At 51.1% G+C, this 24,756-nt stretch overlaps 1 protein-coding gene across 3 annotated transcripts in view; it reads left to right on the top strand.

Annotated features, from left to right (window-relative positions):
• Nucleotides 1–18,987, top strand: part of Kiaa1024 (KIAA1024 ortholog) — a 34,933-nt gene extending 15,946 nt beyond the window's left edge. The window contains exons 1-4 of one of the 3 annotated variants that reach the window (XM_013507697.1): nt 4,138–4,150; nt 5,641–7,991; nt 11,303–11,557; nt 15,111–18,987. In XM_013507697.1, the coding sequence (XP_013363151.1) occupies nt 5,691–7,991; nt 11,303–11,557; nt 15,111–15,308 (2,754 nt within the window). In that variant the 5' untranslated portion in view covers nt 4,138–4,150; nt 5,641–5,690 and the 3' untranslated portion in view covers nt 15,309–18,987. Of the gene's footprint in view, nt 1–4,137; nt 4,151–5,640; nt 7,992–11,302; nt 11,558–11,890; nt 11,957–15,110 lie in introns of those variants that run through there. The other 2 variants (XM_005410384.2, XM_005410385.2) reach the window with 2 other exon arrangements.
• The last annotated feature ends 5,769 nt before the right edge of the window (nt 18,988–24,756 follow it).

A 24,756-nucleotide genomic window follows, 5' to 3' on the forward strand; every position in this document is an offset into this window, starting at 1 on the left:
AGGTAGAAGCTGACCAGAGTCCTAGATTCTTTTCCTGTTTTGTGTTTCACTTAGTGCCAGAGGCAGTCCTTCAAGGGCCCCAGATCTGTTTGGGGTCTGTGCTTCCTCCCGTCTTTGCCTCCAAGGTCTCCCTACCTGCAGGGCAGCCACAAAGCGCACCATCCTCCCGACTGCTGTGATCTCTGGGTCTGGTTCTGGCTCTGGCACCTGGCATTTATCTGCAAGCTCAGTTATGCATCTTAAGGAAAAATACTACATTTTGTCCTAGGTGTTCGTAATGGGAATTTTGTTCTGTTCTGTAAGTGAACCTTCCTGCCAGACCCTGAAATTGCTTTACTAACTTGCTTCTCTTTCAAAGGCTTTGCACCCAGGTGACCTCTGCAGGAAACACTTGGCAAACAGGAGCACAGCCCCCAATGGCCTCTTGGGGGTTTTTGTGGAGAAAATCCCTCTGGGAGAGACAGGATCTCCCTTCAGTTTACAGTGTGTTAAACACAAAGGAGGTAGAAATTCCTGATCATACATCTTAGATTTACAGATTGATTCCTTCCTTTTGCAGGTTCACTTAATCCATAGTTTCATTAAATCATAGTAGCAACCTGCACACTGGAAATCATAATAAAACAAAACACAATTCCAGACAATGAACAGGCCAGCACCAAGCCAGGAATTGCACAAATGATGCAGATAAATTCTTGCGGTCTTCACGGGCATGAGGTGAGAACACTGTGGCCACACTGCCTCCCTGCAGTTTGTCTCAGTTTCTGAAAAATCAATGTATTATGGCAAATGGAAAACTTCATAAGACATAACTGAGTTTTGCTAATCCAGTTCAGTTTATAGCGTTCATCCTCATCTGACTTCTGGGTTTTCAGTGGCAGAAGAAAGATTAAACCTTTAAGGAGATTGGTAGAAATGAAAATCAGAGAGTTTATCTTTTGTCCAAAGATCCAAACTGCAGTCCTACAAATTATACCCCTGAATCATCTCTCTCTTGTTCACTGCTTTGATTAACATCAGATGCGAACACTTGGACAGTTAAAAACATGTCCAGCTGAGGAGGGCGGACGCTGTGTGAGCCTAAGAGCTGGACCGCAGCAGCAGTGGCCTCTGAACTGTGATGTGAGGCCTGAGCGGGCGCCACAGGCAGAAAACCATCAGGCATGTGGTTCCGGACCCCCGGCACGCATCCGGCCATGCCCCCCACAGCCCACATGCTGCTTGTCTGGGTCTGTGCGTGGCTGTAGCGGAGTAGCTGAGACTGGGCAGCTCACAGAAGTCAGATTAATAGAAGTCAGATTACTGCACACGGTTGCACAGGCTAGGAATATGAGCGATCAAATCTATGAGGAATACCTCGGTACCACAAGGCGCCAGCCTCTGGGATCCGGTGAGGGGTTCCTGCTGCACTCTCATGCAGCAGCGGGGGAAGTGCCGTGAGCAGTGGCTGTGTGGAACCTCTTTTCTAATCCCACAGGTGAGGGAGGGGCCCCAAGGTCTAATGGACCCCACTTCCCAACGCCATTACTCGGCAACTTCTGAATTTTGGAGTGGATGGTCCAAACCACAGCATGCCCTGCTCAAGTCCACTCCCCTCCCCAATCCTGACCAGAGACACACATGGCCGTAGGGCCCTGCACCTCGAGCCCTGTTCTCTGCCCAGGTTCCCCCCTGTCCCCTCCACCAGACCCTCAAACACCCACTGCCCTTCAGTCTTCAAGGCCGCCCCCTAGGCCCATGGCTGGACTCCAGCTCACCCTCACTCAGGTCCGGCCCTGGGTTAGGCCCATCTGACACTCGGCGGTCAGCCCAGGCACCGTGGACACCTGTAGATACCCAGGGGTCAGGTAACCCGCTACTGGGCCAGTTCTGCCAGTACCTCCATATGTACCTTTGGAAAGTCTTGTCACCCTCTGGGCCTCAGTTTCCTTGTCCATAAAATGAGAGGTTTAAGCCGGGCGTGGTGGCACATGCCTGTCATCCCAGCACCCAGGAAGCTAAGGCCGGAGGATCATGAGTTTGAGGCCAGCCTGGGCTACATTGTGTATTCAAGGCCAGCCTAGACTACATAGCAAGACTGTGTCTCAAAAAAAAAAAAAAAAAAAAAATGAGGGGTTTAGGCCAGTTGTTCACTGCAGCCCCACCCAGCCCTGACACTAGGACTGCTTTCTTCCGAGACCGAGCTCAGTGAGGGCGGTGCACTTGCCCTGTCCGGCTTTGCCCAGCCCCTTGTCACAGACGTGCCTGGTGCCCAGGAAGCGCTTCCTAAGGCCAAGTGCCTGTGCTCTCAGGAGGCCAGATCGCTCTGCTGTGTAGGCTGAGCCTGCAGAACTTCAGAGGAGGCCAGGAGCAGGTGCAGAGCAGGCAGTCAGGGACGATGGGGAGCCAGGCTGGGTGGGGTCCCGTGTGCTGAGCAGGTGGGGGTGCCCCACTTACTGAACGGCTAATTTCCACCTGTGGCCCTCAGAATGTCTGCATGCCATTAGCTGCTGAACTTCACAAGAACTGAATACTGAGTCCCATGGTCATGTGTTTATTTCCCCCCAGAGCAGTGTGTAATCAGGCAGAGCGGTAACTCACAGGCCTAATGGAGGTCCCTGGAAGCCTGTGGGTGAGGTGGAGTTTGCACCAGTGGGAACTGAAAAAAAGGAGGTTGAAAATGTAATACAGAGAGGCCGCCGTGCTGCCTTGGGTAGGTGTGTCTTGCCCTTTGCATAGAGTGTGGTCATCTTTCAAAGCCGAGCCCACCGGGGTCAGCCCATGCTGCCTCCCCAGCACCTCCACTGCTTGGCAAAGGATTGTTTTCCTCCTGCTTCAGCAGCCTCAGAAGACATTGGACCCCTAATCCAGGGTTGGACCCAGGTGACTGCTGCCTCTCTGGGTTGTTCAGTTACTCCCTCTCTGCTCCTCAGTTTCCTCATCTGTACGCTGGGGCTGCAGCGGTGTTTGTGTGGTCAGCTGGCCAGTGGCTGTGTGCCCCACCAGGGGTCTCATACGCTGCCTAAAAGCCTGTTTTCCAGAGCCTCACCCTTGGCTCCAGCTCCTCTCCAGGTGTCAGTGCGTTACAGCAAATCTATGTGGGGTTCACTGATGACTGGCCCCCACGTGTACCAGTATCAACCTGTGTCCCTACCTGCGCACCCATGCACCTATGTCTGTGCACCTGCACCCATGCTCCCGGCTCAGTGCCCCGTATCTGTGTCCCTGTGTGCACGCACCTGCATCCATGCGCCTGTATGTGTGTCCCCGTATCCATGGACCTGTGTCCATGCACCTATGTCTGTGCACCTGTGTGACATCTGCATCCATGCACCTGTGCCACGCCTGTGCTCACACACACGTGTCCGAGCTGTGTCTGTGCATCTGTGTCCATGCACTTGTGCTGCACTTGTGTCCACTCACAGGGCCCTGACTTCACTTTGGATAAAAAATGCCTCATACTTAGCATAGTGTATGTGTTCCTGCTGTGCACTTCAGCAGGCTCTGGGCCTTAGTTTTCTTGGTTTTTGGGTATCAGAAATCAAACTCAGGACCCTGCGCTTGCCAGGTAGGTGCGTGTGCTGCTGAGCTACATCCCTGGCCCTGGGCCTTGGTTTTTCAAGTGGTGTTTTGGTCTGGGACTATAATTCCTGCCATGCAAAGCAGGAATGAAAGTCGAGACAGTTTCTAAGGGCAGCAGTGTGGTGGGCTTTCCTGGAGGTGGGGTGACGGGAAGGTGGAGCAGGAATTCAGCCCTCAGCCCTGGCTTTAGAGCGCATTGCCAGGGCCCTAAGTTCCACATCTGCCAGAGAGTCACAGTGAACGTGAAGCAGGCCTTCTACAGTGGTCACAGGGATTAAAGAGAAGAGCAGCTGCGAGCGTGTGTTGTGTCACCAAAAGCATCAGATACTATTACCTGTGTTGCATTTGCTGTCCGTCAATTACTATGCTACCCCACTTACTTCCGTGTGACCCAGCATGACAGCTGTCCTCACCTCAGCAAGTCGCAGGCTCAGTGAGCTTTGTCAGCGGGATCAGAGGCTGGGCAGGCTGGGCACTGGGTAGGAGAAGTGGGTTTCTGGGTGACCGTTCTGGGCAGGAGCAGAACTCGAGGCTTCGTGCAGACCACTGGTCTGTGCTGTCCATCCAGACGTTCCTGGGAGACAAGCGAGTACGTACAAGAAACCACTCTTCACCTTCTCTCATGAAGTCTTGTTAAATGATTGCTTTGATGGTTTTAATTTTTCCGCCCAGATCAGTTCGTGTTGGCTTTCCATTCCATTTCAAAGCAAGACTCATTATTTTTGTCGTGATTACAAAATAATGTGTGCTCACTGCAGGAATTTAGAAAAGGCAGGAAATTATAAAGAAATGTAGTAATTACGTATTAGCAAAAGAACAGGGCCTGGAGCAGGGATGGGCACGAGGGAACTTTTGGGATGGTGGGAACTTTGTAGAACTTTTTATGCAGGTATTGGTTACATATTTTTTGGGATTTCAGCCAGAGCACACTTAGTATGATTGTATGCAAATTTTATATGAAAATAAAAACTAAGCAATTATTGAACTTGAATAAGTGATATGCATAACTAAGTATTTAGGGAGACATATACAGATGCCTCCAATTTACTTGGCAGTGCATAAAAAAGTAAAATGGGTTGATGATGGGTAGCTGGATAGATATGTGATCAAGGAAATATAGTAGAATGTTAATGACAGGATCCAGATGGTGGGTACATAGGTGTTCACTTAAAATATTTTCAAGCTTGCTTTATGTTTAAAAATTCGTACTATGAACTTTTGGGAAAAGGGAGTCCTAATCCAGAAAAAAGTCCATATTTAAAAATCTAAATGGAAACACTTAACATTTCATTGTTGTTTCCAATAATATGTAGCACACTTTAAAATCTTACATCTACAGATTCGTTTCTGTACTTTTGACTCAGTATTATAGTTTTGTCAGAAAAAGTTTTATGGAATTTTTAAGTCACAGTGTTATTTGTACACAGTGAAATTCTCACGCCGCAGTGTACACTTCCTTTAGTTTTGACAAATGCGTAGTCATGTGACCACTCCAGCCACCAACGTGTAAAATAGACCCATTGCTCTGGGAAGTTCCCCATGCCCGCGTAGACCAGTCTCTCCTCTCATATCCAGCTCCTGGCAGATGTTGGTCTGTTTCCCAGAGCTCTGCAAAGCAGAGCCGGGGCATAGCGTGGTCTGGGGCCCGGGGCTCCGGCTCTTCTCACTTCATGACTCTGCGACGCTGCTGCAGGTTCTGGTAGTTGATTCTTTTCAGTGATGAGTAGTATTTTGCTAGAACACACATTAGTGTATGATGTTTGCAGCACTTCATTGCTTATCGTGCCTGCTCTCTTTGTGTTTTCTTTATTAATTGGCTATTGCAGTATTTTGCTTCTTCATCATTATATATCCTATTGTAGTGAACATCTTCATGCATCATTTTTTAATCCATTGCTCCTTTGAAATAATTATGGGGAAAAGAATTGCTAAAGCAAGTGTTATATTTTTTAAGTCTTTAATACATTTTTAGTCATTAAAGTGTTTTCCATGTGTTTCAAGTTTACCAAGCAAGACTTAGAGCTGCACTCGTGTCCGTAACTCTCTTTCCCTCCCTTCTCTTTGATGCCGTCATTGCAGAGCCGACCCAGAGTTTCAGCCAAATCAGCCAAGCTTCCAAACCCTAAGTCATGGAGGTGAATCAGGAGACGTCGCTCTTCCTGGTGAAGATCTTAGAGGAGCTGGACAGCAAGCAGAACACTGTATCCTACCAGGACCTGTGCAGGTCTCTGTGTGCCCGCTTTGATCTGTCCCAGCTCACCAAACTGAGAAGCGTGCTTTACTACACGGCTTGTCTCGATCCCAACTTCCCAGCCACGTTATTCAAAGACAAGATGAAATCCGCTGTGAATAACCAGCAGTCAAAGAAGATCATGGTGGCAGCAGATATCGTGACAATATTCAACCTGATCCAGATGAGTGGGGGCGCCGCCACGGAGAAGCTGCCCACGGGCCGCCCCAAGGTGCGCAAGAAGGGGGCTTCCTTTGAATCGTGCAGGTCGGACACGGAGGTCTGTGGTATGGCCGAGTGTGAGCCTCTGACCTGTGAAGTGAGCGAGAGGCCCTTCAGCCGAGGGTACCCCACGCGGCAGTCAGCCAAGTGCCGGAAAAGGGCCTGCGAGGACTGTCCGCAGTTTGTCCCTGCCTCTGAGCCCAGCTTCCTGCTGGGGGTCAGCAAGGAGGGGAAGAGCAGGGCTGCCTCCCTCGACAGACTGCAGGCCCTGGCACCGTACTCGGTGGCCAGTCCACAGCCCTGTGAGATGCAGAGGACGTACTTCCCCATGAACCTGGAGAGCGAGTCTGTGTCAGGTCAGGAGCCCCTACCCATCAGCCAGGGCTGCAAGGAGGCCTTCAGTGCCCCCGAGGAGCCCTTCGTGGTCCCGTCCTGTGTGCAGAAAAGGAACATCTTCAAGGAGGACTTTCACAACCTCATGCCAGTGTCTCCCAGCTTGGTTGGCCCAGGCAACAAGGCAGAGGGTGAGTGCAGGGAGCCCCAGGGCCGGAAGGAGCCCCATAAGCCGCCCTTCTTCAATCACAGCTTCGAGATGCCCTACCACAGCCAGTACCTGAACCCCATGTATTCCCCTGTGCCTGACAAGCGGCGGGCAAAGCATGAGAGCTTGGACGATCTCCAAGCCTCTACTTACTTTGGACCCACTCCAGTGATGGGGACCCAGGACCCCAGGCACTGTCTGGGGAGGCCCAGCAAGCAGACTCCCTGGCCAGTCAAGAGCTGGAGCCTCAACACCGAAGAGGTCCCAGACTTTGAGCGGTCCTTTTTCAACAGAAATCCCTCCGAGGAGAAGCTACACTACCCGAATCCCAGCAGCCAGACCCCCAATTTCTCAGCCCCAGACAGGCACCCAGCTTACTTGGTGCCAGAGGATCCACAGCAAATTCTACCTGTTGGCTATGCAACCAAGCCAGATGGGCTCAAACCCAAGGAGCTCTCGTCCCCCATGGACCTGGAGAAGCGCGGGCCGCCGAAGAAGTTCAAGGACAAGGGCATCGCCTGTGACAGCCGGCAGGTCAGCTCTGACACCAGCAGCGTGGGCACCCAGACGGAGCAGCACACGCTGGAGCCCAAGAAATGCAAAGAGTTGTGTGCGGCGGCCCAGGGCAAGTATGGAGACAGACACTCCGGGAAGCACTCGGACGATGACTCGGAGGTCGTCAGTGATGACATCAGTGACATCTTCCGATTTCTCGACGACATGAGCGTCAGCGGCTCCACCGGGCTCATACAGTCATCCTGCTACAACAGCACTGGGTCCCTGTCTCAGCTGCACAAGTCGGACTGTGACAGCTCTCCAGAGCACAACCTCGCCAGACTCACCAGCAGGGGCCCTAACAGCAAGGCAGACAAGGGCAGCCGGCCTGAAAACCTGCACCGCTCAGAGGAGGAGCTGAAGACCAGTGTGTGCAAGCTGGTGCTCAGGATCGGGGAGATCGAGCGGAAGCTTGAGTCGCTGTCAGGCGTCCGAGAGGAGATCTCCCAGGTCCTGGGCAAGCTGAACAAGTTGGATCAGAAGATGCAGCAACCAGAGCAGGTGCACATGCAGATGGATCTGAACTCTCTGACCAGTGAGGCCCCGTCCGACGACAGCGCCTCCCCCAGGGGGTTCCGCGCCCATGACAGCACCCACACTCCCCGGCTGGAGCCCGGTGCAGAGTGGTGCTGCTCAGACGCCAGTGGCAGCAACACAGAGAGCCTGCGAGTGAAGGCCTTGAAGAAAAGCCTGTTCGCCCGGCCGTCGTCCAGGTCCCTGACTGAGGAGAACAGTGCCACTGAGTCCAAAATCGCCAGCATCTCCAACTCCCCCCGGGACTGGCGCACGATCACCTACAGCAGCCGCGTGGGCCCCAGCGAGGAGGAGGTGAAGGACGCCGGCCCAGGAGACACCAAGGACTGGCACCGGAAATCCAAAGAGGTAATGGGCTTGTGCCCGAGCGGTTGGCACAGCACGAGCACAACCTTGGTGTGCGTCCAAGCTGAGAGCTTTGCCCTAAGCCAGAGTGAGGCTGGCTGCCTGTGCTGGTCATCTTCCAGCCTGGCTGGCTTTCCCCTAGGATGCGGGGGTGACATGGGCCAAGCTGTCAGTCAACCATGGGAACCCGTACTGCAATTCTCAGCCGAAGACGGCGTGCTCGGGCAACTGGGCAGGTGGCGTGAGGATGGCTTTCGTAGAAGGCTGTGTGGTGGGCAGGTGGACACCACAGAGGACAGCTTCCTGTCCCGGCCGAGGCCCAGGGGGGCAGTGGGCAGTGCTGACCTGCCCGTTTTGTGGGTTTGCTACAAGCCAGATGTTCCCTTAAAAAAAAAGAATGGGTTTGTTTTTTTTTTATTAGATGATGGATGATTAGTAAGAAGAGAAGGTGAATAAGGAAATAGTTCCTCATTCTATCATGCAAAACCTCCTGCTCTTAACATGTGACCTTCCTCTCCTTTTTAGTTTGTCTCCCCTGCACGTTTGCGTGTTCTGTGCTTTGCACGTGTGTGCGGCTGTTTGCACACCTCTCGATCTAGAACCCATGCATTCACATCACACACAGCGCTGCCCCTTGCCCCCCCAAGCCAGAGGATCGTTCTAGCAGGGCCCGGAGCGCCTCCTCCTTGCTCCTGGTGGGTTCTGGCAAGCCCATTCTGGCTGCTCTAGTCTGTCGCTGGTCTCTTCCCACCCCTGCTCCCATCTGAAGGTCACTGGCCAGGCTTCTGAAGGTTGCCGGCTGTCCAGGAGGGAGAGAGGCGTGGCATCCAGGCCTAGGAGGCTGTGTCTTTCAATGGTGCAAAGAAAGAAAGGCTTGGCAAACAGGGTTCTGCTCAGCTGCAGGGCCCAGAGCAGTGAACAAGCACATGGAGAAGTCGTTTGTTTCCCTGACCCCCGCAGCTGTGGGCACCGAGCTGCAGGCCTTGGCCAGAGGGCACCGTCTGCCCCTCAGATGAAGTGCCCAGCACTGCCCCTGTCCTCTGGTCCATGCCGCTAGTGTAGGCCAGGAGCCCAGACAGCACGGGAAGCGGCCTGGAGGGTGCTCCCACAAGTGTGTGCCTCCACGGGAAGGTCAAGTCTGACAAGCCACAAGGCCACAGCCTCGCCGGGCGTCACTGGAGTGTGCCGTCCTCACCCAGCCTGGCTGTGACCCTACTTTTTCCTTGGGCTCTCCCCTCCTTTGGGCTGGTGATTCCCGTGGTGGTGCCCAGCTGGGACCCCTATTTCCATGTGCTGAAGGCCTCGGATATGTCCCCCAGGCCTCAAATCGCACTTTCCCTTGTGCTGCACACCTGTGCCCCGCCTCCTTGCCCCCCTTGCTGGGGTCACCATTCTCTCTGTCCTGGGCTGGACTCTTGTGCAGATCCGGACCCAGTGGCCCCATCTCTGTGATGTCTTCTGCACCCCCGCCTCCCTCCATGGAATCCCCAGCCTGCCAGGCCCTAGCACAGCCCCTGGGGCTTGAGGCTCACTCCCCCTCCACCCCAGCTCAGGGCCGTTGCGTTCACATTCCCAGTTCTACTCTCTGCAGCTGAGGTGTTCCCAACACCTCCTTGGCCTGTCTTTCTTTGCTGTAGGAGAAAACGTCAGGCTTCTTCCCCTGGACTTTGCAGTTCTGTGGGTCTCAGATATTTCCCCAGCCAGCATACGCTGCCCACCCTGAGCCCTGCTCCCTCCCTCCAACACTTAGTCAGTGGTGCCAATCAAGCACCTGTCGTGGCCGGGACCCACCCTACCTCCAGGGTTCCTCCATCAAGAATGGCTGACCCAGCTGGGCTGTAATTCCAGCACTCAGGGAGGCTGAGGCAGGAGGGTCCCAAGTTCAAGTCCAGCCTGGGCCATGTAGTGACTTAGAGAGACCCTGTCTCAAAATTTAAAAAGGACTGGGGTGTAGCTCAGTGTAAAAGCCCTGGATTCAGTCCTTGGTACTAGAAAAAAAAAATGAAAAGGAGTGGTGGCTCCACCCCTTTGCTGATCTGAGTCCTCTGTGCTCTTCTGCCGTGAGTCCCTGGAAGCCACTGGTCTCTGCTGTGTGCGTCCTGGGCCTCTTTGTCCAGACGGAGCTGCACAGACAGGGGTCAGGGCACACGTGCTGCACACAGAAAGCGATGCCCAGTGGGGACACAGACTCCCTGGTGCAGGAGCAGCAGCTGAGGCCTTGTTGCGCACGTACTGCCTGGCCCTCGGCAGCTGTGCGGCCTCAGCCGCTCTCTCACCCTCTCTGACCTGGACCTGAGTTTCCACACGCGCAGTGGGGACTGTCACAGAGAAGGCCAGCAAGAGGCTGTGCCGGCGGCAGAGCCGGTCAGCCCAGGGTGCTCGCTGTGCCAGGGCTGCTGCTGTGGGTGTCCTTACTGCCCGGCCCCTGCTGTGCTGGCCGTGGGCACAGTGGCGGCCACACAGGGCCAGGGCAGGGGGTGTGCAGGTTTGTAAAGTCAGCGGGCTGCGCCAGGCTTAGAACAGCAGCAGAAGGAGCCCTGGTTCTCCCTGGGGTGTCACTGAGTTCGTCCGCACTCTCTGTCTGTGCCAGTGGCCCTGAAGGGTGCGGCAGCAGACACCATGGTCTCTGTGGGACAGCAGTGGGCCGCTGTGAGCCACGAGCTGGCCTGTGCCTCTCAAGACCTTGTGCTCCTCTTCTCCACACCCTCACATCTGCACGCTCCTTCTTCCTGCCCTTCCCGCCGGCAGTTCTAGCTCACGCATCCAGCTTCCTGTCCGTGCTTCGCGCCCTCTGGTGAACAGTGAGGGGAGGTGCTCTGCTCAGTGGCATAGCTTTGCACTAAAAGTGGGGAGATGCGCCTCTGTTCAGGGGCTGCCCAGCCTTGCAGGGACGTGGACAGGCAAATGGGCAGTGACCGTGCAGTGTGACACACACTGACCAAGGGGTCGGTACCAGTCCCGGGACGACACATGGACCACCTCGGCAGGTCAGGGAGGACTTGCTGCAGGGGGGGAAGGGTGGAGACCTGAGGCCGGAAAGCAGAAGGGAGTGTCAGCGGCCCTGCTGCGAACTCTGAGGACACCTACCGCGCAGTGTGGCCGGGCGAATGAGTGAGAGTGAAGGTCCTGCTCCAGGATCGAAACCTTAGCTCTGTCGGGGTCAGAAGAGGCTTCCCCAGCACCCGACTCTTCCTGTCTCTCCTGAGTAGCTGCATGCTGCTCGCGTGGCATCACCAGGGCCTGGGGACAATGCTGCTGGCTGCCCAGTGGCGCTGCGAGAGCCACGCTTCTTGCCTTCTCTGTCCCCTCTGCAGGCGGACGGGCAGCACGACGCCCCCCCGCAGCACCGCCTGCCTAAGCAGCCCAGGCACGGCTTCCTTGTGGAGCAGGTGTTCAGCCCCCACCCCTACCCCGCGTCCCTCAAGGCCCACATGAAGAGCAACCCCCTGTACACGGACATGCGGCTGACGGAGCTGGCAGAGGTGCGGCGGGCACAGCCCTCCTGGACGGTGGAGGAGTACGCGCGCAATGCCGGCGACAAGAGCAAGCTGGCGGCCCTGGACCTGCAGGTGAGCCTTCTGTTGCTGCCCACAGGTGCAGGAGTGGTCGGGCGGCCTAGGCCAGCACACTCCCTGCGCTTTGACTCCTGGGCCCTGACATGCAGTGCTGAGCCTTAGTGAACCAGAGAGCAGAGAAGACTTTTGACGAAGGGATGGTTGTTTTGCTTAGTTGTTGGTAAACCCTTAGCAGTGGGGATGCTTGCTTTGTCTGTTTACTTACTTGCGGGCCGCCTGATTTGCTAATGATACGTTTAAGACCAAGTGCAGATTCTAATCTTTGCTCGCAAGACCTGAGCCAAACAGCCTCATGAAACACAAGCCGCTCTCTCCCTCCCTGTGTAGCGCGTGGGATAAGCATATTTGTGGGAGCCGAGCTATGGATTATGTTTCCATACGGAGCAGCCCCAGGTAAGAGCCATGCCTGGAAGATCTGGGAATGCCTGTGTGGCTAGAGGGCAGGCAGGGCTGGGTTCGGGCCTCACGTTTACTCTGCTGCTTGGTTCCTAGTCCCCCCACCTCTCCCTGTGCCTCCACATCACCACAACCCCAGGGAAGCGCCTGTTCGAACCTGTGGGCGAGGCTTTGTGGGCAGCGAGGGCCAGTTCACACCCAGCACGATGTGCACGCGAGGTGCGGGTGGTGAGGGCTTTGGGGGTTCGGTGTGGGGAGGCTGTCTGCATGGTCAAGCTGCGATGCAGAGGTCTGTGCAGGGGCAGAGGAAGGACGGGGCTGCGGCAGCACTGGGTTCTGAGCTTGGCCTCACCTATGCAGTGGGCTGTAGTCACAGCATCCCCAGAGGACCAGAGCAGTCTGCCCAAAGCCCCTGGAGTTGCGTAGGCCCCAGGGAGACCTCTGGAAAAAGTGCCAAAATCAGCCAGCCTGGCATGGTGCCCTTGCCAGGAGTCACCCAGGGCCAGGCACAGTGGCCTGAGGGGCAGCGATTGTCACCACCACCTCTGGTTCATAAACGAAGAAACTGAGGTGTTGGGAAGCTAGTCACTTGCAGCAGGTCAGCAAACCTGAACTCACACTGGCTCCTCCCGGTCGGTCTCCTGCTCTTCCTCGTGTCTCACCTCCATGCCAGTCCATTCTTCTGAGTTACTAGGGCTCCGTGTCCCAAACAAATGGTCACAGCAGCACTTGTGCATCTGGGCCCTAAGTGGCAGTGGCTACAGGGGCAGCTCTGTCAGATCCCAGGTCTGTGGGGCAGCGAGTGCCCCCAGGGCCCGACTCCATGTGTGCACGTCCCACACGCTGCTCCCAGCGTGGCTGTGCTGAGTGTGTGCACCTCGCTGTGTGGGGGTCAGACAGCCACAGGCCTCCAGGCTGCTAAAGAGGACCCCAGGTGCAAAAGATTTGACTGGTGGGATCCCCAGGACTTCTGGTGCCACAGTGTGCCTTGAGCAAGTCTGATGACTCAAGGGAGCCCGAGGAACATGTTTTTAAGGGCTGGGGCAGGAGCTGGACAGTTTTATCTGTACAGATGTGTGTGATTCTAATGTCCCAATGTTCACAGAGGCAGATATAAAATAATAATAACAGGTTATTGCACTCTGAGTAACACTCCATACAATGCAAAGGATGCAGCATCCAGTTACACTCCAGGGGAGCAGTGCGATGCTTTGGGAGGTGTCTGCCTCGAAGAAGCAAAGAGGCATCCTTTTCCCTTGTTCTCTGACTTTCTGAGAGGCAGGTACTGACTCGGATGAGCTGAGCATCTGGAGGTCCCTGCTGTCCAGATGTGCATTTGCCATTGGTGGTTCCTCTGGCAGGGACAGGCAAAGGTGTGGCCATGTTTATTTCCAGTGTCTGGCAGCCTGATTAGCCATGAGGGGCTCCCCTCACAGCCCTGGGAACCTTGAGATTACCTCCATGCCGTGTGGTACCATTACAGCTTGCAGTTACCGAAAAAACTAATTAAAAATAGTTTGTTTCACAGGCAGAATCCTAGCCTGTAATACAGTGTCGATAGCTCTGAGCGGAAGTTGATTCCTTCTAGTTGAGGCGGAGGGAACAAGACACAGCACCTGACATTCCCTGCACACACTGTTCCATCTGAGCCAGCCCTGGGGGCTGGGGAGGAAAGCAGGCTCTTTCCACCTCTCCACCTTCAGTGTGCCCGGCCACAGCGTAGTACTCTTCACTGGATTTTTTCCCAAGGATTTACAAATGCAGAAACCCATTGAGGAGGGATCTGCAGAGAACAGGAGGAGAAGGGCGAGGCTGGGGTTGTGAGGAAGCAGACAGCACACTCAGGGCCCAGGACGGCCCTGTGCCCCAGAGCCGCACAGGTAGAAGCTGCTGCCACTCTGGGTTTGCAGCCCAGGGTGAGAGCTGTTTCTGAGACCTGTAGAGACTGGTGGCTCTGGGAACCAGGCTGCAGCACAGCAGGCACGGAGCTGAAGGGGCGAATGCCTCTGCCCTCCTCCCTCCGTACCCCTGCCTGACCCACAGCTGGATGGAGAACAGGGACTCACGAAGCACCACGTGGATCCATATCCTGGGGCACAGCGAAGGTGCAGGTGGAAAGCTCCTAGCACGCCCCAGAGTCAGTGTTCCCCCGACAGCTTGTTACAACTGAGTTGTTAAGGTAGTGAAGGGTTTGGCTTTGATCATGAGTGTGTATGTGTGTGTGTGTTCCTGTGTGTATGAACATTAAACAATCCAAGAGAAATCTTCAAAATGGGTATTTGGTTTGTTTCAGAGGTTCAGGCGATCTGGCTTGGAAGTGCAAGGCATCATCCCTTTATGTGACATTGACATTATTAAATGCTTGCCATAAAGCAAGACACTGCCTTTCTCCGTGGAAATAGATTATCAGCATCAACATGGAAGAGGGCTCTTGGGCAATGTATGTTAAACAGGGCATTTCTCCTGTAGATAGTTCATTAATCTTGGGGCCTAGGAGACAGCCATTCCTGGGTCCATCTCTTCCAGCTTCACCCCACCCATAAAGGTTGCTGTGGCTGGCCTGGGCCAGGGTCACTAGGCCCCAGGTCCTTAGACATTGACTTTGAGCCTGACCTGCTCAACAAGGGTTTGAAGCTGAAATATTTTATGTTTTGTTTGAGCTGCTTATCTTGAAGGTGCCTTGATATTGAGTAGAAGCCTCTGAGAAACGGGAGCTGACTTGGAGTCCTATGATGGCCTTGCTTCCAGCAGGTCTGTTCTGGGAAGCTAGGGGCAAAGAGTGTTTTGTTAAAGCTCCCTTCTTCCTTGGCAGTGGGACCAGCCCATCCTTGGTTGCATGCTGTTGATGTTTACAGTCTTGTTTGTCCCGACCCTGCATTGCTTGCTTACAGAAGGAGACACCTGGTGTTGCCTGTATCATAGTCACCATTGTGGCGTTCTGAGTAATGCAGGGTCCAGGGCTATCCGTAATGTGCAGCCGAGTTGGTGGTAGCCATGGAGGGCACAGAGCCATCAGGGCTGTATATCTGACAGTCACTGCCAGCTCCCAGCTGCAGACAGCTCTTAAAGCTTCAGGAATGACAACTGTCAGAAAGTCTCTGACCTGGTTCAACTACTCACCATATTTCTAACATCTTCTCTTCGCTTTTAGACACAAGAATCTTTAAATCCAAACAACTTAGAGTATTGGATGGAAGACATTTATACTCCAGGCTACGATTCACTACTGAAACGGAAAGAAGCTGAATTCAGACGAGCCAAGGTCTGCAAGATAGCTGCTCTGATTGCCGCTGCTACGTGCACCGTTATCCTGGTCATTGTTGTGCCCATCTGCACCATGAAGTCGTGAGCCCGTGGACTGGCGCTGTGTGCAGCTTATGGCATCTGGTGTCTTCCTCTGTGTTCTAAAAGCCTGCAGCAGTGTGACCGCAGTTTATGAAAGCAAAGATGAAGTCAGTGGAAGCTTTCTGCAAATGTGGAAGGTGGTCTTCAGAGTGTGTATACTCTAGCCAGACATCTGCCTACCTATTAACTTTGATGTAATACACTCTTGATGCATTTTTAGAAGTGCAATATCTTTTCCTACCAAAAGAATGTAATGGACTATCAGTAAATCCAAATTGAATATTTTAAGCAAAAAAGGGAAGATTAATTGGGTTCTTCCCATTTGGTGATGTTTAAGGTGGGTATAAGTTACATGGAGGGTATTTAATACATGTCTCCTTGGGTAACCCAGGAGACAGGGAGAGAAGAAACCAAGGGGTGGGCTGTTTGCCTCCTCTCTGCAGCCATTGCTGGTGAAGAGCAGGATGTGTCCTGCCAGGACCTGACTTCTCCCCAACTTCTCTCAAGGGGTTCTTGCCCTTCTCTCAGCACCACAGCAGCATCCGCCTCACTACAGATCTTCATGGCGCAGGCTTTACCATCCTCCTCGTGCCGGGGGTGGAAGGAGCGGGCTTGCAAGCCAAATATGGCCCAAAGTGTGCTCTTTCTGTGGAACAGGCCAAGTACCTGGGCCTGGAGACCTTCTGGTCCCCAGCCCATGATGTGCAGCAGCTGCTGGCTGCTGGTGGGATCTGGGAAGCATCTCAGAAGTCAGAGCTGCCCCCAGGGGCTCCTTCTCATTTTGGCGTGTGGCCCCATGCCTTGACTGTCTCTCCCAGTGGTACCAGATGCTCTACTCTGAGGAGTTTGGAACTTGTCCTTGTGCCTTGAAGAGCAGAGACAATGGCAGAATGTCAACATTACAACCATGGTTTTCATGGCTTTCCCAATTGCTTTAAGAAGATGTTGAAAGCTTGTTCAACAATCTGATGCTGGCACTGAGGTCTTCTCAACTACCCAACACTACTCAACAGTTTGAACACTTGTCAGCAGTGCAAAAAATAGCATCTATTTAACCATTTATCTAGCTACAGTCTGTCTGGGTCCCTAATTCTCATCTATGTCTTCTCTGTTGAGTAATGGGAGAACAAGTTTTCCCAATGTACAGGAAGCTGCTGTAATTTCGTCAGAGGGTGATCTGGCTTCCACCTGCAGCATGGTGCTCAGATAATAAGGGGACAGAACAAACCCTGGCCAACACCTGCATCTCGTGTCTCGTTACATGTTAAAGAAAAGATGATGGAAACTAGCAACCTTAAATTCTTTTGATAACAAAGTAGGATATCCGTTAATTTTGACAGGATAGTCTTTCTAAATGGAATGATAAATTCCTGCAGGTCAGATTTGGAAAACATCTCAGTTTTTAAAGCAGTAGGAGTCCAGCATTCATCCTAAACATTCCCAAACAATGCTTAGCTTGCTGCGTCTAATCCACTGTCCACTACTAAGGGGCAGTCAGCGCAGTTTTTGATGTTAACAAAGGATGGATGATGTCATTTGCAGGAACCCTTATTTAAGAGGTCTTCATGTTACCTATTTCTACTTTCACGTTTGTGTGTAGATTTTCAATTAGGTAACTGAAGCTTAAGCCTTAGTGTGGAGGATTTATAACTGAAAATGAAAAAAGTTGTCTAGATATTATTGTCTGTTGTCAGAGTTTTAGTCTTCTGGTGCCCCATTTTTGACTGGGCACATTAAATAATGTTGTTTCTTTCACTCCAAAGGAGGTACTAATTGACACCCTTGAGAGTTGCTGTCCTTCTCAGCCAGTGAGACACAACACCACATTCTAATCCTGCCACCTTGCTCTTTGTCAAGATTAATCTGTCAGAACACAGAGATAGTAGTTCCCAACCTCTTGGTCTGTGGTTTGCAGAGCAGTAAAGATGTGCTCACCAGTATAAGGAAAATCTTATCACATCGCAACCTGACTCCTCCATCTAGCAGGTGGGATGTTGGGGGCTGGACCCACCTACTTTGTCACTGCCCATGGGTGAAGCTGCTCCTGCAGGGTCCTGTCTGGGACATGTGCCTAGTTACCTCTGAGGAGAAACCCCACCTCCAGCATGGAAGTGGGAGGGAGCTGTAGAATTTTCCTCTGCCCTTTTCATGTCTTGGGCGGTGGCCAGAGGAAGTCAGTCTTGCTCTAAGGGTAGTATAACTATAAAAATACAGCTCACCATTCTTGCTACCTAATGGAAACATCCAGACCTGGTAATGCCCTGGGACAGTAGGTAACAAGGCCAAAAGGGAGATGGGCACCATGTCTGGTGTTGAAGGATGGACCTTTGCCATTCTCAGGGCTCATGGATGCTTGGGGTCTGGGGATCTGTAAAGATGACATTCAAAGTTGGGCCCTTTGTCCCTTGACCCAAGCCTGCCCCACCCCGCTTCCTCTGGGCTCCACACTCTCCCAGCTCCTCCCATCCCTCACTTTGCACAGTGCAGTAAGATGGAGTCTGGCCAGAAAGGAAGCAGCTGTCCACTCCTCTAACATTTCTTTCCCTCATCTAGGCTTCAGTGACAAGGGCTGTCCTGCCTGCTCTACTGGGGCTGTCTTCCGCCACGCTCTGTGGCACTGTTATGTAAAGTACAATTTCTTCTACCCAAGTCTTATACTCTACACAATCAAAATTCCTGTCATTTTTCTTGAATTTAAAAAAAATAAACAATCAGGTGGTATTATTGAGTGAGATTAGTTTGAAATCAAATGTCCTTAGCCAATGATTAAATTCAGAATTATTTTATCCTCTTTGCTAACCTGATTTTGTTTTGAAGACAGCCTTGCAGAAAAGCCAAAAAGAAAGAAAGAAAATTTCCCAGCTCACAGATATCGGACATTTTATACCAATATTCCCTTGTTTAACCTGGAAATGCGATGAAGCTAGTCATACTCATATCACCCATTCCTCACTGACCATAAGTACTTTAGGGCATGCAGCTCAGTGACTGATATCTGCAAGGTTAGTTTAGTCCGTGTGTTAAATCATTATCCTAGATGTCCGTGCCATAGCCTGATACCTTTACTGGAATCCAGGCAGGGTGTTTTTTTGTTGACAGTGACACTTCATTGTTTGTTTTTAAACAAAAAACCCTCGGCCATCAGTAAAAGATTCTATTAAGTGGTATAAAAATTTGTGAATGTTGAAATTCAATGTGCTTCATATTATAACCAACCTGCAAGAATATTGTGATCAGTTGTGTGAATACCAAATCAATATATACTGTATATTGTACCACAGAAATTTATATTTAAAGGCAGAGATACAAGTGATTGTTGGCATACCTGGGTAACAGTGTATTACCTATTTATTCAGTAACAATGAGAAAGACAACAAACTTCCTTATTTATGCCTTATGAACAAGAGAGTGTGAAATACAAGGTGAAGTTTTATGAGCAAGACCCTACGGGATGGGCACCCTCGAAGGCAGGGACCTTGTCTTTTCTGCATTTGTTCTGTACAGTCCTCAGCACACTCTTGGTGCTTGATAAACGTTATATACTACCAATAACTAAGCACATTTTTAGATCTTTTTTCAAATGGCTTATGTAAAATTTGGTTAATGTACAGTGGTTGGTTTGAAGCTATCATGTAAAATCTGCCTCTCCAAATATAATCAAAAATAAACTGGAAACTATAAAATATCTTGCAGTGAGATTTTATTCTATGTGCAGATTGTTAGTGTTCAGTTTTATGCATACACAGTGAGTGTCCAGCTTGATGTTTTTTCACAAATTGAAAAATTCCATGGAATCGGCACCCAGAGCAAAACCAGAACATCCGAGCACCCAGACAGCCCCTCCAGCTAACAGCCCTGCAAAGGAAAAACACCCTCCTGTTCTCTAAGAAGACAGCTTAGCTTAGCTGTTTCTGAGCTGTGTGTGACTTTAGCCGGGCCGCGTGGACTCCTGTGTCCCTTTCCACGGAGCTCGATGTTGGTGAGACACCCCTGCGTGCTGTGGTTGTAGTCCTCTCACCCCCACCTCCTTCGCTTCTTATGATTACCTCATGATTGACTTGGCCATCCAATCGCTGAGTAGAGATTTGTGTGGCATCTGCATTGGGCTCTGTGTGTTCTGGTCAGTGTCCTTTGTAACTCAGACACCTAGGAGCAAAACTGCTGTGTTGTGAGACACACTAGCGCTTTGCTTTCGTGGACACTGCCAGTACACACGCAGGTTCCACTCAGCAGTTGCTAGTGTCTTCCATTTTAGACATTGTGCTGGGTGTGTAGTGTAATCTCATTGTGTGTTTAATTAGCATTTCTCTGATGACTAATTAGATGTGCTACTTTCTGTACTGGCAATTTGGATACTCTATTTTGCCAAATTTGTGAAGTGCTTGTTTACATTCACATCCAGTTTCCTACTGGGTTCTGTGTTTTTTCTTTATCTATTACACAAATGAATTCTTTGTCTGATCTATCTCAAATATTGTTTTTTCACTCTGTGTTTTTTACTGTCTTGATGGTATCATTTTGATGAATGGAAGTTCTTGATTTTAATATAGAAATTCATTATTTTTTCCATTGTGATTGGCAATTCAGTCCTGCGTAAGAAATCTTTACATAACCTTTAAGAAAAGTTGTGAAGATGCTCCAAGTTTTCTTCTAGAAGCTCTGTTTTACTTTTTGTAGATCTGCACTCCTGCTGGAGTTCATATTTGTACCTGACAGGAAGCAGGAGGTGAAGATGTTTGTTTCCCGTTTGATTATCCACTGATTGGCGCCATTTATTAGGTTTTGGGGCTCTTTATTCTCCCCAGAGGCACAGTCCTTTCCTTTCACTCAGCACAGCCACGGCATAATTTTCTCCCAGAGGCCCTCAGGTGTGCTCACCTCGGAAGCAGTGGGTAGCAGCTGACAAGGGAAGTCATCTTAGCACCTTTCTTATGGATGAAATCACAGCATGGAGGAGGAGGACAGTGAAGAGAGAACATGTCGGCTCCTTTATCCCTTCTCCCACTTAAAAATGTCACCCGCTTCCCTGCTTGAGTCATTAAGGAAAAGTAATTACTTTAAGCATGAGTCACAGCCCATTGCAAAAAGCAATTAATATCTTGACATCTAAACACGGAAAGAAATCTCTGACAAGATCCTGGAGAATGTCAGGGTAACTATCCGACAGTGGGCACAAGCATGCTTTTTGGTTTTGCAGTACAATATTAATTTAGACTCAAGGATTCAAAGTTTGTGTTTAGCTGGACTGGATCTAGATTTAATGTTAAGTGCTCTGAAAAAGTGAAGTAAGAAATAACGTGGAAGTTATCCTGTAGAGAAAAATGTTTATCTTCTCACAAAGGACAAATCAATATGCAATATGCTAGGATGAGGCATTTTAATCTATAATTAATTTAGCACCCCCCCCACCGAACTAGCAGAAGTCAATGCTAGATTAAGTTACTTCATGTTATTGAGTGTACTTTTTAAAAAAGCGCACACCATCTCCTAGGGCTCTAGATGTCAAGCTTTAGTAGCTCCCACTGGCTTTCTCATTGTGAGACTGAATTCTTAAGTTTTCTCTGTATGTGGATTTAGTTTATTTTTTCATTTTGTGATGGAAAAGAAAGCCACAGGCCCACATGACCTCACAGAGAAGTGCTACTGTGTCATGTGAAAAATAAGGCAGGATCTGAGACCAGGAAGAGGGTATCTGAGTTTCTGACATTCCCACTGTTGGAAGTGCCTCTTGAGAACATTATCTCTTTACTGTCTTAAACCTGGCTCTGGGTCATTGCAGTTTATGAAAATTCCTGAAAGATTCATTAAATCCTGCACATAAAATTATTGTTAGGAACCAGCAGTGCAAGTGCAGTTAATTGCAAATACTGTTTCCTTTCATTTGTCAAGGAAAGCACTTAGTAAATTAGTCTAATAAGTCACTGAGTAGTAGAAGAAATGTAGGTGGCATTTTCATGCTGGTTACTCCCAGCCACGTTCTACATTTTCATGATTTCTGCATCATTTCAGAAATCCCAAGGAGGGAGCCTTTCCTAGCCCATTTTCTCTCGCCCAGTGCTGTTTGATCTAGGTGTTGCAGCCTGGCTCAATTAGCATCTTGCTGCTTTCTTATTAGCGTTCACTGTTACCATGAGCGATGTACAAGTGACCTATATACTTCTTTTCTAAGTCAACCTTTCTCTTACTTTTTGGTTTATTCACTTCTCTGAGTCATCAGTGGGCATTTATTGGACAATAAGAATTTCAAAAGTACCTGCTTGAGGCTGAAATGTTGTCGTCTTCTGTGTCCCCAGACCAGCAACGTCCTGCCCACACTGGATGCTTAGTAAGCATCATGGAGCAAGTGAGTGAATCCAGGAGCGAATGACAGATCCTCTGTTTCAAAACTCCCATCCTGGTGGATGTGCAGATGACAGTGAGTAAACAAGTAAAACGAGTTCCATCAGCAACAGATGCAATGAAAGGAAGGAAAGGAGAGGCTGCGAGGTAGACTTGGGGAGGAGCAGTGCACTGCTCAGGTTACAGTGCCCAGGGAAGGTTTCCTGGGGGAAGTGGGGTGAGAACTGAGGAAGAGCATTTTTAGCCAAGAGAACATGCAGTGCAAAGTTCCTAAGCAGAGAATGAAGACCAGGGAGGAGTCGCTGCGGCTTAAACTCTGTGAACTATTCTAGCAAACATGGCATGAGTAGAAATCAGAAAGGCAGGCAGGGACTGGATTCTGTAGAGCCGTGCAGGCCACTATCAGGAGCAAGCCTTAGGAGGCCCACTTAAGAAGTCTGACTTACACTTTGAGTGGATCCCCCGGCCTCAAAGGGAAGCAAGGTGGGAGCAGGCAGACAGGTCAGCAGGGCACAGACCAGGACTGGGCGGGCCAGACTCGCATCTGCAGAAGCAGCAGCGGGTCTCAGGCACCTTTCCTCACCCTCTGCTGCCAGCACTCTGGGTGAGGTGTCCCTCACTGCACCTGCCTTCCACTGCTGCTGTTAGCAGGGTACTCTGGGAAGACAAGGTTTTCAGTACCAGCACAGGCTCATGGTACGCACAGCTATGTCATCATGTGACCCACAGAACAAAGGTTTGTTGCCATCCTAGTGTGGTGCTAGGTGCCACCACAATGCTCTGAGAGCCTCTGTTTTGGAAGGACCAGGGGTGCATGGCACCCTGAAAGTGTCCTTGCGCCCCCACCACATCTCCCCCCGCAGCTCTCAGTCCGGTCCCTGAAACAAATGCAGGCAGAGTGCAGGCTTGGCACCTTGCAGTCTTTGCACGGATCTCTAACCTACAATCTGGTTTTCACCTGTTGCGTCTCAGACTCCAGGCTGTTGGCTTAGGCTTTTGACTGAAGTCATTCTTTTGGCACCTGTGGCTCACGCTGCATCCCTATGAGGCCCTGCTTTGCCCAAGTTCACACTGCCGTTGCGGGACCACCTTGTACTGCATGGACAGCAGCCCCTGGGACCTGTGCTGGTCTGGAGCTGGGACTGTCAGGGACAACAGCTCCTTCAGGGCCCACAGTAGGCTGGGTCCTCCCTGGCCACTCAAACAAATTGTGATTCTTCAGAGTCCAAGAGGCTGAATTTGTGTTCAGAGGCTGGGGAAAATTGGAAAGAGTGCACGCTACTGTCTACCAGATTGTTGCTACTGTGAACCCAAGTTGCTACACTGGCCCAAGCGCAGTGCTATGGTGAGCACAGGTGTGCAGCGGTGGCCACCACCCAGGGCAATAACTCCACTGAGACTAGTGTGTGCCAGGCGGTCTCTCTCCTGGTTATCACAGCCACCCTCGGTAGAAATGGGCACTCCTCCCACTTTCCAGCCGAAGGCATGGAGGCTCGGAGTTGTGTGTCTTAGATGATACAGTTGGTTTCTCCACTTGGACTCAGAGCCAACTCTTAAGTAGAAAGTGCCTGTATAAAATCTGAGATAAGTAAGGTTGACAGGACAGGTTATTGCCACCGAAGAGATGGTTCCCGAGAAAAGGAGGCGTGCCCCATCAGAAGGGTGAGGAGATGATGGCAAGGAGCTCTTGGGGTCAAAGAGACCAAGAGAGCCCTAGTTAGCCTGGTGAGTAGGGGTTGGAACTGCAGACCAGAGAGGCCAAGGACGTGAGTCTTGCCTGAGGTCCACCTGTGAGCAACACAGCTCAGGTTGGGGTGAGCCTAATGCACTAATTCTAAATCCCAGGCATTTGCTGGAGTTTGAATTGGTAGCATTTGCTGGACTTTGAATTGGAAGCATTTGCTGGACTTTGAATTGGAAGCATTTGCTGGACTGTGAATTGGAAGCATGAGGGTGGAGGCACCTCACACTCTGAGCCCAGGCAGAGGCACTCCTGCAGATTCACTGTGAGGTCTAAGAAAACCGGCACAACCCAGCATGTCTCATCTTGGGGGCCTGTGTGCCCACAGTGCTGGGATCCGGACAGACCACAGGATGATGTGGCAGAGGCGCCGTCCTGAGGACCAGACAGGGACAGGCTTTGTTGCTGCATCTGTCATCCTCTGCTTAGACTCAAGCCGGTCTCAGCCTGGCGAAATAATAGGAGATAATAACCCCAGTCTGACAAGGTTTTCAGAGGACTAAATGCAAAGCCATATGCAAAGCGTCTGGCTCCTAATAATTGCCAATAAACACTAGTTGCCTTTCTGTAATTGGGAAGTCATGACACAGAAGAACGGGAAGCAAGGACCAGGCCGGGAGCCAATGCACCACTCCAGAAAGCCACAATCCCGAGGCTGGTGGACCAGAACGTGACACCCCTGATGTCTTAATGCAAATGTCCCAATGTTACAAAACCTCACAGTGAGAACTCAGAGCCAACATAAGAAGCAGGGAACAAAGTGTCTGCTGGAAAAGAAGTGGATAGTTACTGGGGACACTCAGAGTAGGTGTTCAGAGACCCAGTATCAGGGTCCAGGAGTCTGCAAGAGAAAAGAGGACCCCATCACCAGGGAGCAGAGCTGAATGTAGGAACCGTGCCAAGCAGGCAAAAATGCCTGAGGTGTGGGGCATTGCTGTGTCTGTACTATACGCCCCAACCCCCATCACCCAGGGCCTGCCGAGAACCTACCAAGTGTGAGTGATGGTGATCAGAGAATGATAAGCAGAGTTTTTTCTTTATCATATGAGGTTTAGACTCAGCACATAGGTAAATAAATAATTAAAGCACAATGAGGTGTGGACATAGGCTGTTGGGAGAGAGGACAGCTATATAACCTGGAGAATCCAGAAAAGCATCTAAGAAGATGGCATGGGTATCTCTTTTTACAGGATGAAAAAGAGTTTAACAAGAAAAATAAGAAAGCTCTTCTGAGTAGAGTACTGTGGTGTCCCCCTGTGTCCCCCAGGACCACATATTGGGCTTGAGGCTCTGTGGGGAAGTGATGGAACCATGAAGATGTGGGGCCTGGCGGGAGGGCGCTATCTCTGGGTGTGCGTCCTGGGAGGGGCCA

This window comes from Chinchilla lanigera, unplaced genomic scaffold, assembly GCF_000276665.1.
Source record: "Chinchilla lanigera isolate Chin_1 unplaced genomic scaffold, ChiLan1.0 scaffold00132, whole genome shotgun sequence".
Lineage (NCBI taxonomy): Eukaryota > Metazoa > Chordata > Mammalia > Rodentia > Chinchillidae > Chinchilla > Chinchilla lanigera.